This window comes from Carettochelys insculpta, chromosome 1 (assembly GCF_033958435.1).
Source record: "Carettochelys insculpta isolate YL-2023 chromosome 1, ASM3395843v1, whole genome shotgun sequence".
Taxonomy (NCBI): Eukaryota; Metazoa; Chordata; order Testudines; family Carettochelyidae; genus Carettochelys; species Carettochelys insculpta.
In genome coordinates, this window is record NC_134137.1 from 273,504,914 (window position 1) to 273,521,213 (window position 16,300).

The 16,300-nt window shown below is 43.3% G+C and overlaps 1 protein-coding gene across 1 annotated transcript in view; it reads left to right on the top strand.

Annotated features, from left to right (window-relative positions):
* The window catches only part of STAB2 (stabilin 2), a 165,980-nt gene that overhangs the window by 7,871 nt on the left and 141,809 nt on the right, over positions 1-16,300 (top strand). The window contains exons 4-6 of the mRNA XM_075007690.1: positions 6,989-7,074; positions 8,296-8,365; positions 16,176-16,271. Coding sequence (XP_074863791.1) covers positions 6,989-7,074; positions 8,296-8,365; positions 16,176-16,271 — 252 coding nt within the window. The remainder of the gene's footprint in view (positions 1-6,988; positions 7,075-8,295; positions 8,366-16,175; positions 16,272-16,300) is intronic.

Genomic DNA, 16,300 nt, shown 5'->3' on the forward strand with positions numbered 1-16,300 from the left:
AATTGGAGTAGAAGGGCATAAAATGTTTCCTAAAGAGCTAGCAACAGTAAGTCCATTCTACCCTTGCTTGTGTAACACAAACAGAAGTGAAAAACAGGGTGAAGATAACAGTTTCAATTAATTAAACTGTATGAGGTAAGAAAATGTATGTCTTTAAATGCTTTTCTAAACAAACAACCAATCAAAAAAAGCTCTGACTACAAAACAGTATTTCTGGACAAAAACTTGGGAGTGAGCGTCATTCCACAGAAACTCTGACAGATTCAAAAAGATTTCCCACCCTATTATGTCTTGAGGTGGTCTGGGTTTTGTTTTCTGAACTTTCAGTGGATTTTTTTTTTGAGAATAGAATTTTTCATTTTCAAAATCAGAAAGCTTCAAAAATTTAATGTTCTATTATAAAAACAAAAATCCAAAGATGTTTAAAATGGCCACTTAAAATTAGGATCCTAAACCTATGTTTTGGTGTCAAAGGCTGTTTCTACAAATGCCACTTTCCTCCGAAAGTGGCATGCAAATGAACAGCCCAAAACATGCTAATAAGGCACAGATGCAAATTCCCATTGCCTCATTAGCATAAGGTCACATGATTTGGAGTCCGGAAGATGTTCTTCTGGACTCCAATACAAAGTGTAGAAGCGCAGCCCCCAGGGCGGTCTTCTGGAAGGAAGCCCTCATTCCAGAAGCTCCTTCTCCCCAAAATTTTCGAAGGGGCCTCTGGAAGGAGGACTTCCTTCCGGAAGACCGCCCAGAGGGCCACGCTTCTACACATTGTTTTGGAGTTTGGAATCACGTGACCTGATGACAATGACGCACCAGAAATTTGCATCCATGCCTCATTAGCATACTTCAGGCTGGTCATTAGCATGCCACTTTCGGAGGAAAGTGGCATGTGTAGAAACAGCCAAAATAAATAACCTGATTCTGAAAGGTGCTGAGCTCTCAGCCATTTTCAGTCTTATGCTCAGACCACAAGATAGACCACACACATCTCTTTTCGTGGGTTAAACTGGAAAGCGTATCTCTTGTACCATTTCTTAAAAAATACACTTAACAGAAAGGAAGAGCCTGATCCTCCACTTCATTTATATCAGTTTTATGCTGACTTGACTACAGTGAAGTCATTGGAGTTACTCTAGAGTAAAACCACTGTAAGGGACTGGAGAATCCTAGCCATAGCCTTCTGGAATACCGTGATTAAGTGGAAGTTCTATATTTGTCTAACTGAAGTTGTAAAACAATGTGAAAATATTCAAAAGAGCAGATAAAGGCTTGGCTTTGGTTGTATCTAAACAAGAGGCAAAGGTGTGAGTGATGTCAAAGGGAAATGGAATTCAAATCAGGAGTCAATGAATTATTTTGTCAGCTATTTTTAACATCTGTTTTACCACAATCTTGTACTATATAAATCTTGAGTTCTTTCTCTATTATTTCATTTGCTAGCCTTGCACATTGAACAAAGGCACTAGTACAGGCAGTGAGTTAAAACAACAAACTGGTTTCCATGCAGCCCATGAATTAGATGATTTGTATCATCATTAGCCCTAAGAATATTTTTTATCTGTGACCTAAGATCTTGAAAACACCTCAAATCTCCATGAGGACAATAGCACTAACATGCATGTATTGTTCTACTTTTGTCCCCAGTTATCTCTTCTCAGATCTTAATACCACATTATGATTTCAAGGTACATTGGACTGAAAATTTTATTTGTTAGAGACTGATTCATGGAAGAAGTGTACATAAAGTCAATAACATTCACTGGTTTACTGACTCATCTTTAAGGGATAAATTAGTATGCAAACCAAAGTGTTCACAGACATAATGTGTATGCATCTGCATGTCCACTTATTTGCTAACTGCTTAGACCACTTGCAATTCACTCTGGTGCAGAAGGACAGAACAAGGCTTCCCCGTCCCTTAAATGTTGAAGTCGGGTTAAATTAGAAGTGGTATATAAATCTTGTGCTGCCTCTCTGCACGGGGTAGATATTTTACCTCCCGCTGGCCAGCACAAGGGCTGGCTGGAAAACAACAATTCCATCTCAGGAAAAACTCTTAAGTTTCAAAGTTTGTTTCTTGTTCCACATCAGAGGAAAAATGAAACCTGGCAAGAGTGAGCCACCTCAGAATTTGGAGCAGGAATTAAAATCCTGGGTCTCTTTCTCAACCTCTCCTGACTGAGCTGTTTCACCTTGTACAAATAATTCGATATTGAGCCAGAATAGTAACAGAGAGGAAGCCGTGCTAGTCTATACACTATCAAAACAAAAAGCAGTCAAGTAGCACTTTAAAGACTAGCAAAATAGTTTATTAGGTGAGCTTTCGTGTGAAGCTCACTTAATAAACTATTTTGCTAGTCTTTAAAGTGCTACTTGACTGCTTTTTGTTTTGATATTGAGCCAGAGAAAGACAAAATAGAACAGGGATTGGTCCTGGGTTCCCTCCATCACAGGTAAACACCTAAATTGCCCAGCGAGCCAGCTAATGGGGTTTTCCCCTCTTTCTTCTTTCCCCTGAAATTCCATTCTGGACCAGCAAAACCTTTTTGATGGCAAAAAACTTGGCAGTTTTTTGACCAGTTTCTCACAGAACCAATAGGAGCCCCTATCAACTATTTAAATCCAGAGGTGAAGCAGGGGGCTATCCATGGAGCAGCATGCAACGGGATTTTGCCTCCTGTGCAAGCTGTCCCAGTGATGCTCAGTGCTAGCAGGCTTTGCAGCAGTGTGGAGGAGGATTGCATTTAGCTCCGGTCATAAAATCAAGGAGGTTTCTGTAGAAAATTTCAACAAACCCAAAAAATATAAAATTAACCTTTATGCAACATTCTGATGTTAGTGGGTGACAATATGAATGTTGACATATTTCAATGGGAAATGCTGTTGTCATGTCTCATGCTCTCATTCTTTGTAGCTTGAGCTCCTTTCTCTCATGATACACTTCAGTCACACCTCATGGCCACAGTGCATCATGGACGATGTTGTTCATGGGGGTTATGTCTACACTAAAGTGATCTGTCAACAGAAGCTGCTTTTGGAAGCTATCTCACAACAAAACTTCTGTCGACTGTGGCCACACACAAAAGCAGATATCTCTGTCTATCTACTCTGTCGACAGAGCAGCCAGACTGCCTGGCCACACTCTCAGAAGGACAGCCAACTGGAAGCTCAGCAAACAGGGCTGCCTGGTGACCTGGAAGCCTTCTCTGTCAACAGAGGGGCCCCCAGAGTATTCACATGGCTTTTATGTGGGCAGATTCTGTCAAGAAAGGCATTCTGACTCTTTGTGGGGGAGGCAGAAGTCTGTTGACAAAAGAGCTGAGTCCTGGCGATTTACTGTCAAGAGAACACACTTTTAGTGTGGACACTCCATGAGTTTTGTTGACAAACCGGGATTTTGTTGACAAAACTGTTTAGTAAAGATGTAGCTATGGGAAGTCTGGCCTATACAAGGGAACGGGGACACCAGGGGTGTGTCTACACTTGCATTCCTCCTTCAAAAGAGGTATGCAAATGAGGTGAATCGAAAAGGCAAAATAGGTGTAAATTTGCATAGTGGTGCCTCATTTGCATACTCTAATTTTGAAAGAGATTCTTTCAAAAGAAGAAAGCCAGTGTAGACGCTGCTTTTTCGAAAGTAAACCCATCTTTGAAAGAATCTTTCTTCCCTTTATTTAATGGGAAGAAGGATCCTTTTGAAGATGGGGTTTACTTTCGAAAGAGGAGCGTCTACACTGGCTTTCTTCTTTCAAAAGAAGCTCTTTCGAAATTAGAATATGCATATGAGGTGCCAAATGTGCAAATTTATACATCATTTGCATTTTTGATTTACCTCATTTGCATGCCTCTTTCGAAAAAGGAATGCGAGTGTAGATGCACCCCAGGTAGCCAAACTTTAGTTCGGCTGAGGCACTGGGACAGCACATCCAAATATTTCAGTTTTCAGGCTTTCAGTTTTTCAAATTAAAATTGAAATTTTCCATGCAAATGCCAAATGGTTGCATCAATTCTAGAAAAGATTGGACTCTTCATTGCTTAGTACACCAGTAAGAGTAATGGGTAAAGCTCTCAAAACTAGGGGCCCAAAATTAAGACAACATATAAGCCCAGGTTTCAGGAAGAGCTGAGCACCCAAGAACTCCCATTCAAGTCAGCACTTGTGAAATCAGATCACATAAACCCCAATCGTACGAACACTTGTACGTATGCTTAGGGCCCTCCCGAATTGATGCCCATGAGAAATGCATCACAGACCATGAAACCTGTTTTCCCCTGTGAAAACTGATCTTTTGTGCGCTTTTACCTTATACCATACAAATTCAACAGGGGAAAGCAGCATTTCTCAAACTTAGGTTCCTGACCCCTTGAAGAGTTTACTGTAGAGAGGGCTGCATTAATACCATCCTTACTTCTGCCTGTTACTGCCCTGGCCTTCTCTGCCTGCCTCCTCATGCACTGCCAGCCTTCCCAGTGAGATGTCTAAATACTGATTTAGAAGTCTAACTTGAGGACCTATGTTTAAAATCTAGGCTAATATACATTTACATACTCCTCCATGTAAAATATTAAAGAGCTCTAGACTCATCTTGACCTCATCTTGGCCATTTCTGCCCAGGCCACTTCCTTTGGAAGTAGCATGCTAATACACAGACCGAAAGATGCTAATGAGGCACGGATGCAAATTCCCCACGCCTCATTAGCATAAGGTCACATGATTTGGAGTCCAGAACACTGTTCTTCCGGACTCCAAAACGCCTTGTAGAAACGCAGCTCCGGGGCCTTGCAGAAGGAGGTCCTCTTTCCGGAGGCCCCTTCTTCCCAAACATTTTCGGGAAGAAGGGGCCTCTGGAAGGAGGACTTCCTTGTGTCAGACCCCTGGGGGCTGCGCTTCTAAACACCATTTTGGAGTCCAGAAGACCATCTTCCGGACTCCAAATCACGTGACCTTATGCTAATGAGGAGCTGGGAATTTACATGCATGCCTCATTAGCATATTTCACTCCATGTATTAGCATGCCACTTCCTTCACTCCGAAGGAAGTGGCCTGTGTAGAAACGGCCCTGGTGTTTCAGAACATAACATTTGAGATTATCTTGATTTAGGGTATGTCTGCACAGCAATTTATTTTGAAATAACAGCCCTTATTGTGAAATAACCTTGTTAGTGTCCATACAACGCAACCGCTATTTCAAAATAATGTATTGGCTTATTTCAAAATAGGTAAACCTCATTCCACAAGGAATACTGCCTATTTTGACCAAATTCAAACTAGAGGCTGTGTAGACAGGGAATAGAGCCTATTTCAAAATAAGCCATAGTGCATTCAATGGCTCTGTTTTGAAATAGGCTCTGTTGTGTGTAGATGTGTGTAAATTGCTAAGGGCTATTTCAAAATGCATTGGCTGTTTCTACTCAGGCCACTTCCTTCAGAAGTGGCATGCTAATACACGGAGTGAAAGATGCTAATGAGGCGCGGATGCAAATTCCCCATGCCTCATTAGCATAACGTCACGTGATTTGGAGTCCGGAAGACCGTTCTTCTGGACTCCAAAATGCCGTGTAGAAGTGCAGCCCCGGGGGGCGCTTCCAGAAGGAAGTCCTCCTTCTGGAGGCCCCTTCTTCCCAAAAATTTTTGGGAAGAAGGGGCCTCCGGAAGGAGGACTTCCTTCTGGAAGCACCCATGGGTTCATGCTTCTACACGGCATTTTGGAGTCTGGGAGAACACTCTACCAGACTCCAAATCACGTGACGTTATGCTAATGAGGTGTGGGGAATTTGCATCCGCACCTCATTAGCATCTTTCGCTCCATGTATTAGCATGCCACTTCCAAAGGAAGTGGCCTGTGCAGAAATGGCCATTTTGTGTGCAACAGAGTTATTTCAAAGTATATTTTTCCAGAATAGCTCTTCTGGAATAGCTTATTTCAAAATAAGGCTGCTGTGTGGACATACCCTCAAGCCATGTCTAGATCACAGTGATCCTTTGAAAGATCTCTTCTGGAAGATCTTCTTTTGAAAGAGTGCATCCACACACAAAAAGGCAGATCAAAAAAGCAGTCTGCTCTTTTGAAGGAGAACGTCCATACAGCCCCACTCATTCAAAAGAATGGCCCAAAGATCAAAAAATACGGCACTATGAGGACTGCTCTTTTGAAAAAAGGGCCCCCAGAGCTTTCAGAGAAAGGTGCTGTTATTCATTTGGGGGAAGAAGGGGGCCTCCAGAAGAAGCACCACATTCTTTGTAAAGGAACTCAAAATAGCACATTTTGTGTGTGGATGGTCCACTTGTTCTTTCAGAAGAGGGCCTGATTTTCCAAAAGGATTGGCTAGCATAGACATGGTCTTAGAAAACTATAAAGAGTCAACATGGAAAATACCTATTATGTCATCTTATCTAACTCTCTGCCAATGCAGGGCTGTTCCTTGTGGTATATTTTCTAGAGTTTTGTCCAAGCTACAAATATCTCAAGATACAGTGCTTTTACTATGCTATACCCTTCAAATATGTTCACTTAGTGTAATTTTTAATTACTCACTCTTTGGATACGGCAAACGATGGAATAAGATGACTACTACAGCAATTGCTGGGTTGCCTATCAATCCTTTGTCAAAAACAAGAACTTTAACTCAAATTAAAACTCAGAACAGTTTAATTACATTTTTCTTTTCATTTCGTTTTCCTGGAGTTGTGCCCCTTCCAGTTCCATCTAGTCAAACCAGAGGAAAAAGCGTTTAAAATCCCATTTTAAAAATTTATTCTTTCCAGTCTACCACGCTCAGTCCTGACTCCATTAAAGTCCCTGGGACTTTAGTGAGGCCAAGTTTTCACTGAAGATACTTCAGTGACTCAGAAAAAAAAATGCTTTGAAATGTCTATTTGAAGCTATTCCCCCAGATCTTTTCAAAGCCACCATCACTAATATGAAGGATGTTGGGTAACCATTGCAGTCAGGTCTATTGATTTCTCATGTGTTTTATTCTGCAGCATGTCCAGGAGGAGCTGCATCGCCATGCAATAACAGAGGCCGTTGTTTTCAGGGTATAAATGGGGATGGAAAATGCACTTGCCAAGTATGTCCTTTCATTTTTGGAGCAATATTGTGTATGACATCTGGAAAACGGGACAAATTTGTGCCAGAAAAATACATAAACTGAAATTATTTCAGGAATAGCTTTCAGAGAGCTTTTGGGGGCAGGGTGGGTTGGTTTTATTTATGTATTTGTTTATTTTTAATTGTTTTTACTCATCTAAAACTTCAAATTACAGTTTATGTTAAGGTTTCTGCAATGTCCATTTGCTGTGAGTACAACATGTAGGCTGTGTCTACACGAGCCCAAAACTTCGAAATGGCCATGCAAATAGCCATTTTGAAGGTTACTAATGAAGTGCTGAAATACATATTCAGCGCCTCATGAGAATGCTGGCAGCCATGGCACTTTGAAATTGACGCGGCTCGTCACCACGAAGCTCATCCAGATGGGGTCCTTTTCGAAACTTTGAAATCCCCTTATTCCTATCTGCTGTTAGGAATAAGGGGATTTCAAAGTTGCCGGGGTCCTTTCGAAAAGGACCCCCATCTGGACAAGCGCGCAGCGATGAGCCACGTCAATTTCGAAGTGCCATGGCTGCTGGCATTCTAATGAGGTGTTGAATATGTATTTCAGCACTTCATTAGTAAACTTCGAAATGGCCATTTGCATGGCCATTTCGAAGTTTTGAGCTAGTGTAGACATAGCCGTAGTGTTAAATAAACTCCATCCAAAAGGGACAAATAGAAAGCCAAATTCTTCTTCTTACAATGTGCATGTGAACCCTATTAAATTAGTCATACTTATCCTATATTGGCTGATCTTCTAGAAAAACTCCAAAGCACATATTTTCTAGAGCATGTGTGTATGTGATGAAGAATGGGGAAAAGGATAGAAATAAGGCACTTTATTGATTACCTAATAATTATTAGAATGCTAAGAAGTTCTGTTACAATTCCTGATTCTATTTCAAGCCTTCTGAATTTGTCTGAAAGTGGTCAAAGCTCCAAATAGGAGCATAAAGGCCTGTCATCAGTAGAAATAAAGCTTAATCTCTAAACATGTGAGGAAGAACAACAGACCAAAGGAGATTTTACTTGAGATTTATATGAGCACTTCTTATCTTCATGGGACAGTTTTTTTCCCAGCTTGATGTCTGTTGTCCTCTCAGCCTTACAACGTTTTCTTACTCATGACTACTCTGCTTGTAGTCAAATATTTAATTATACAGCAGAATGACTTTCCTTCTTGTGTATTCTATAGCCAGGGTATGGTGGGACAGCCTGTGAAACTTGTTCTGAAGATAATTTATTTGGACCCAACTGCACTTCAGGTATGTCTGATCACAGCTCTTTTTGTAGAAGTGAAAAAATAAAACAAATCAAAGCTCTATCAGTGCAGGTTGACTTGCACAGCCAGTAGCCTGTGTGCAGCACAGTGAAAAACAGCATCCTTAAATATCTTTGTATATTTAATATCTATATCACATGATCAAATGAACTCATATTTATTTGAGTGGTGGGAAGGACTTGCTACATCACCCAAGTCATCTCAGATTTAGTGCTGAAATGTTTCCTACTGTGTATTTTCCATGGTCACATATATATTTTGCTCTAAGTTGGGAGGAGACGTAACTGTGGTATTTACCATTGTGTGGTAACTTATCAAATGCTAACTTTCAGTATTCGTAATACATTTCTTAACTCTAACCCTAGCATTCAATTACACACCAAAACATTACCAGAAAACAAAAAAATTAAAAAATGAATGGGCTGTAATTTAAACATTTGTCGTGACTTTTCTATAATAATCACAGTAACTGTGCAACCTCAGAGGCACCTTGTTTTCTACAGTTGTCCACTGGATGCCAGTGTTGATTTGTACAAATGCTCCTGAGATAACATATTTATACAAATGGGGCATTTGAATCAAGTCATTATCTTTAGGGTATCCAGTGCAGATATTTCAGCTGTTGATACCTATTCCAAATTTTCTGGGGGCTTATGGAGATTGTGCATTGGTACAAATATGCCTTCACTGGTGCCTCACATGTAGCTTCAGATGTTAAGACCTGAATGCACAAAAGGAGCTGTTTACCTGTGAAACACACTGTAATGCACAAAGCCCACATTAAGCACGTAGCTCATCTGCAAATGAATGTTGATAGACAAGCATCTTACACTGGGATTCAGAAAAGCCAGCATGATAAACAGGGAATTGCCTAAGCTAATCAATATAAGATGCCCACTAAAGGGGTGTGTGGTGAGCTCAACACTTCTCATGGGGATAGGCACTTAAGTCCCAGGCTTCAGTGAGGTGCCTATTTCTGCTTGCAGTTCACCTCCGGGAGGTAGGTGCTCTATAATGCTTTAGCAAGAAGCTGGAGGTGGTCGGTCACGTGTAAAACCCAGTCTGGCAGGCATGCTCAGAGGCTGCCTACTGGATTGGGCCCCTCAGCTGAGCTCACCCAAATAAGTGATACAGGAAGGAGGACTTCTCTCACAATCTTTTTTTGCAGTGATTAAACTATTCAGCTGGGATGAGAGAGACCCTCTAGTTCAAGGCTGCATCTACACTATAAGATAAATTTGAATTTCAAGGCTTTTGCTTGATATTAAAATGTGACTGCCTTCACATGTAGTATTGTTAACTCGATTTATTGAGCCATAATGCCGATTACGGAATATCGATATTAGAGGATGGGTATAGTGTCTATTTCGAATTTAAAATCTCAATTCAAGGCTAGTGTGGAAGCACCAGGTCTTTAATTCAAATATGTCAGCCTCCAGAAGTGTCCCATATGTATCCCAAAAAGATACATGGTGACCCTCCAAGTATAGCCGCTTTGTTGTGCACTGCTGTCACGTGTGCAGGAAGAAGGTAAAAGTAAGCCCATGCAGTGTGAATTAAATTTGAATTTGAATTAAAATTTGATTTGGAATTTAGCAGCCCGGACCTCCTAATAAAAAGGGCGTCCATTATGAAAAAAATCCCTTTGCCCATCGCATCGCATCACATCGGTAGCCATTGCACTGCATCAGTAGCAATTATCAGTAGTCCTGTACTGCAGTCATGAGCACTCAGGGTTGTGATCTGCCTAGCACTTCTCAGGCTCACAAGAGAGCCCCAGCTTGGACCCACGAGGAGATTCTGGATCTCATTGCCATTTGGGCAGACCAATCAATGGTGAAGACACATCAGTTGGCCAAGAGAAATGCATCCATCTATGATCAGATGGCACATGAGATGGCTGCCCAAGGCTACTCCCAGGACTCTATGCAATGCTGGGTGAAGGTTAAAGAACTCCGTCAGGCCTGTCAAAAAGCCCAGGAAGCCAACCAGCAGTCAGGAGCAGCTCCACAGACCTGCCACTATCATCAACAGCTCCACATGCTTAAGGGGAACGACCCTGCCATGCAGCCCACACTGAATTACGACACATGTGAAGGCCCTGGTATGGAGTTCAGTGGGAGCCTGAAGGAGCAGAGTGTCCCAGAGGAAGAGGACAATGGAGCAGAGGAAGGGAGCAATGAGCAAGGGACAAAGGAAGTTGCTCCAGACAGCACGGAGCTCATCACCATCAACCTGGAACCAGTCTCATCCATGGTGGGCCCCTCCATCCATTCTCCTCCATGCTGGGACAGCCACAGCAATCCCCTCCATGCCAGTCACCCCCAAACCAGTCCCCAAGCCCTCTGGAGCAAGCAGTTTTGGTGAGTCTTTATTCTGCATGCTAAAAGTGGGTTGGGGGTGGGTATAGGGTTTTGCATAGGTACAGGTTTGCTAGCTGTGCTTCTGTGCCCCTCAGAACAGCGTGTTAATGTTTCTTGGGACAGAGCGCTTCTCCTCTTTGGAGATCTCCTCGAAGGCCTCATCCAGGCATTCTTGTATTTTTTTCATGCAATTCCTGGGCAGGCCTGACTTGTTGCAGCTTCCACGGTAGCACACCTTGCCATGCCAGGCAACCAGCTAGTGATCTGGTGTCACGGTACCACACAGCATTTTAGCAAATTTTCCAGTCTTTTGGTCACACAGCAGGAGTAGCTGTTCTTTCTCCAGATCTGTTAGTTTTAGGAGGGTGATGTCTTCTCTGGCAACCTGCAGAAGCACGGGAATTCTCATCTTTTTTTTTTTTTAAACATGTTTCCTGTCCCTTTACATTGGTCTGCAGCAGCCGGCAGGTGCTCTGTTCCACACCACACAATGCAGTTTGCAGAATGTGGAGGGGTTCCCCCACCCCACATGTCCCTTTCCAACCAGCATTTCTTTTCATTTTTCATGACCCTCCCCAGCCCCGTGCCACGCTGCTGCTGGGTGTTTCCCCTCCCAATCCCCCTTCACCCAGTGTTTCTTTTGATTTTGAAGCACTCCCCAGTGCCACACAGCTGCTGGGCTCTGCTGGGGATTTCCCCTCCTATGTCCCTTTCCAAGCACCATTTGTTTTCAGTTCTCAGGAATCCCCCTGTGCCACTCAGGGGATTCCTCTGCACCCTCACAGTCCCTTTACATCGAGCCTTTCTTTGAATATTTTTTTCTTTACATTATTTTTATTGTGCATCGAAGCCCCACACGCAGCTGTCCATTTGTCACTGTCATAGGACACCCAGCAAGGACACCCAGTGGCTGCCCCTGCTTTGCAGACCTTCCCATTCCCACCACAAGAGGACAGTTGCTTATAACTTACCATGCCCACAAACAATGTGCTGGAGAAGTGATGGCAAATGAGGTACTGTGAAACGCACACATACTGTCCTATCCTTAATAACCCATGGGTCCTTCAAAAGTATACTTTCAGTGACAGTACAGAGAAAGACCCATTCATTGCACTTCAAAGCACATTATGTCAATTGTATCTTAATTTTGATGCTTATTTTCCAGACCCAGTACCCAGGATTGCAGAGAAAACCAGGAGACACAGGAAATGCAAACAAGATCTGATCCGCAGCACATGGAAAACACTCAGTCAGAGCACAAGAACCTGAAAAGGACACTGCTCAGTGGTGTTACAGTACAGCTGAGTGGCATCAGAGTCAAGTAAACTTTAACAAAAGAATGCTTGACCTCCAGCAGCAGGAACTGTCAAAGATGAATGAGGCTGTGGCAAAGCACGCTGAGGTCGCAACAAAGCAGACTGAGGTCACGGCAAAGCTCATAATGGCCGTTACTGAGCAGATGGAGATCCTGTGCTCGCTGCTTCAGCTGCAGAGGTGCTCCCAGCCCAGCAGGTCATCAGCTGATACCCACTGGCCAGAGACCCCTGATGAGAGGGGGGCCACCACCCCCTCTCATCAGGGTCCCCACATGCACAGAGGGAGGGTGAGGCTACCCTGCCACTGCAGCCCAAACAGCCACTGCAAAAGGCTATTCAAGCACCCTTGAGAAGGCTTCTTTTCCCAGCCACTTAAATCTCTCCTACCTCCAAAATAAAATAATTTATTTCAGCTTGGTGTGATTTCTTCTTCTGCAGGAGTAGTGGGGGACACAAATCAAAATGAGTGGGTGGGGGGAGGTGAGAGAGTGAGAGCAGCTGAAGGCACAGCTGCCCAGTGAAATTCCCTGGTCTGCAGCAGACACACAGCTGAGGGAACCGAGTGGGCTGGGGGGAGCTGAAGGCACAGCACATTCTATTTACTGCAACTTACCCCCCCCTCACCAAAAAAGAACATTCATTCATTATGGCACAGTTGATTTATTGCCATTATGGCAGAGACATACATAGGTACCATGTGTGTTACAGATCAGTCATAAAACTATTTTTTAAAGTGTCCCTTATTGCTACAGCCTGAGTATGGCTACTGGTGAATGGCAGTGTACACGGCTGCGAGTAAGCCCAGCCTACTGCCTCCACTTCAGAATTCCAGATAGATGTGAAAGTTTCCTGCCTTGATTCACATATGTTGTGCAAAATAGTACACACTGCAATAAAGGTGGGGACATTAGCTACAGAAATGTCCAAATGGGTCAGTAAACATCTGAACCTCGCTTCAACCATCCAAGGCACATTCCATGATCATTCTGCATCTTCTTAGTCTGTGATTAAAGTTTTCCTTGCTGGGGTCCAGGGCTCCTGTGTAGGGTTTCATCAGGCAGGGAAGCAGAGGGTAAGCAGGGTCGCCCAATATAACAATGGGCATCTCCCACATCACTAATCCTGGTTTTCTGATTAAGGAAAAAGTCCCATCCAGGAGCTTTCGGTACAGTCCTGAATTTCGGAATATGCACATGTCCTGAACCTTCCCTGACCAGCCAACACTGATGTCAGTAAAATGACCTTTGTGGGCTACGAACCCCTGCATGACCATGGAGAAGTATCCCTTTCAATTAATATACTCTGACACCAGGTGGCCTGAGGCCATGATGAGGATGTGCATGCCATCTAGTGCCCCACCACAGTTAGGAAAGCCCTGGGCAGCAAAGACATCCACTATGGCCTGTACATCTTCTGTGGTCACAGTCTTCCTGAGGAGATGCCGACAGATTTTATGGGCCACCTCCATCACTACAGACCCCACTGTAGGTCTGCCCACCCCGACCTGATTTGCCTCTGACTAGTAACTGTCAGGGGTTGCAAACTGCCTCAGTGCAATTGCCACTCACCTCTGAACAGTTAAAGCCTACCTTGTTTTGGTGTTGCTGCGCTTCAGGGCGGGTGCCAATGCATCACAAAGTTCCATAAAGGTGGACTTACACATGCACAAGTTCTGCACCCACTGCTGGTCATACCAAGACTCCAAAATCATGTGATCATACCAGTGTGCACTGGTCTCTCAAGTGCCAAACTGCCACTCCACTGTCAGCAATGCAGTGATGGCAGTCACCAGCTCTGAGTTCTTGGACCGCAGTTGGCACAATTGCTGTTCCAAACCATCATCCTCGTCATCATCATCAGCCGCAGCAGCAGCAGCAGTAGGATAGCCAGCCATCATTGAGCTTTGGAATTGAAAAACAAATTGAGTGACAGACGCTGTGGTTGCCAAAACGATCTGCGCTGTGAGTTGGAGCTTTCATGGATCCATGCTTGCGCTGGAATGCTGCAGCAGGAAATGGCGCAATCTCCAGCTTTTTTTTTGAGTGGTTAGTAATGCAGTGAATTCTGGGATAGTGCTTGGAATTCTGGGATTCCAACATGAAGTACGCACAAGCAACCGGAGCTAAGGCATGGTGGGCTGGATACCCACAATGCAGTGCTCACGCTGTCGAACTTGCACAGGGCAAAGGGGACCTAGAGAAAAGGTGTGTCAAATTTCAAGAAGCTTTGTGGACACTTTATTCGAATTCTCAATATCGAGATTAAGTACTTGCATTTATTATATATCCATTTTATCTCATAGTGTAGGCGCAGCCCAAGTCTCCCCTCTGAATGAGGAGAGGAGATTTGACTCAGGAACAGTTATCTTCTTGGGGAATTTTCTAACATTTGAGCTACAGGACAGGCTGATGTGAGCCTACCTCAGTATCTCCTGTGGAAGACGATCCACTTTATATAAATAAAGAAGGAGATGATCCTTTGTCTCCCATATTTTGAGAGTGCTCTGCCCACCAGGATGTAGAGTCATTCTCATGCTGGGGCTCTTTTTCTCTAATTCACGTTCACTCATTCACTCTCTGTCTTAAAGAGTCATTTGGGCCAGAGAGAGAGAGCACAGAAGCATGAAAATGATGCCACAGCCAGAGGGTGAGGGGTGAGAGACTTCCCTTCCACCTTCCCTGAGGAGGTCTTAAACGAGAGTTTTGCCATGTCTCTGTGTATCCTGCTCACTAGGCTAAAAGTTATGAGGGAGTGCCACTCTCTTTTGTGTGAACTCACCTGACAGGCCGGGTCTCGTAAGATGACTCTGAGCACGCTACTGGAATGAGGCTGCAGGCTGTCTTCCCTTGGCTTGTGAATTACTTTGGGGCCTAGGTGAGAGATAGGGGCCATGGTATCTAGAGAGAGGAAGCAGTGTGCATTCTTGGAGGCAGAGACATAGGTTTCTAGAGAATTTTCACTGCAGAAGCTTAGGCTTCTATCAGATTTGATGTCGGGGGGAGGCATGCGTCTCAGTAGTGTTAAAACCAGGACCTAGGTGCCTGAAATAGGGACTTAGGCACTCACCTCCTGTTGTGCATTCAGTCCAAGAGTTTGTCTACTCTAGAAAGTTAGCCTAATTTAACTATGTTGGTATAGCTAAACCAGTACTATCTCCTAGAGTAGGTGCAGCTACCAGTATAAAAATGCTTTATACTGGTATAGTGTAATCCTGGTTAGGAAGGGGAATAAAGTGTCCCAGTATAAGCCACCTTTATGTTGACATAACTGCCTCCACACTAGGGCTTTACCAGTGTAACTTTTTCCCTAAGAAATCACACCCCTAAGTGAAATAATTATGCTGGTGAAACATTTAAGTGAACCCAAGGTTAAGAGACACATTTTCAAAGGGGCCTAAGCATTGTCTGGAATTTGTACAATGCAACTTTGTGCCACAGAATTCTGTGCACTCCTTGTCCCCAGAAAGATTGATTTTGTCCTTTTGATGTGCACACCAGGAGAACAAAAAGGCTACATCTACAGGTCACCCTAAACTCCAAATAATATATGTGATTTGTGTAGCACAAATTGCATATTTATCTTATTCTGACTTTATCCCGAAATAGGTTATTTCAGCATTTGTCTCTGTCTAAACAGCACCAAATGTCGAAATAATGCACTATTTTGAAGCATCCCTTACTCCTCCTGCAACAAGGAGTACAGGGATGCCAAAATAGCACACCAGTTATTTTGAAATAACAGGTGACTTTCAAAGATGCAAAGTAGCTATTTTGGGATACCGAGGTATCCCAAAATAGCTCTGCCACGTAGACATAGCCAAAAAGGTCTGCTTCAGGGTTTGACCTATTTATCATGACCTTTAAGTGGCTGATGTACTCCCTTCTCTGCCCTTTAATGTTGGTGTGTGAACTGTTCTATTTGGTATTTAAAAGCTGGGGTCCCATTTTCAAAACTGAGTAAAGTTAAGCCATGTTTGAAAATTTTACTTGGTATGTCAGAAATAGTAATGTTTAATACCATGACTAAATCTTATGTGGCATGAAAAAAAACCACTGAAAACCTTGTTTCAAATTTGCTAACTTATTTACCAAAACAAATCAATTTCAACATATAGTTTGCACCTGTGCTCATGGAGTATGCAACAGTGGAATTACAGGAGATGGAGGATGCACCTGCTTGTCTGGATACAAAGGCCTGAATTGTGATCAGCGTAAGTATCATCCAGGACATATTCACTTC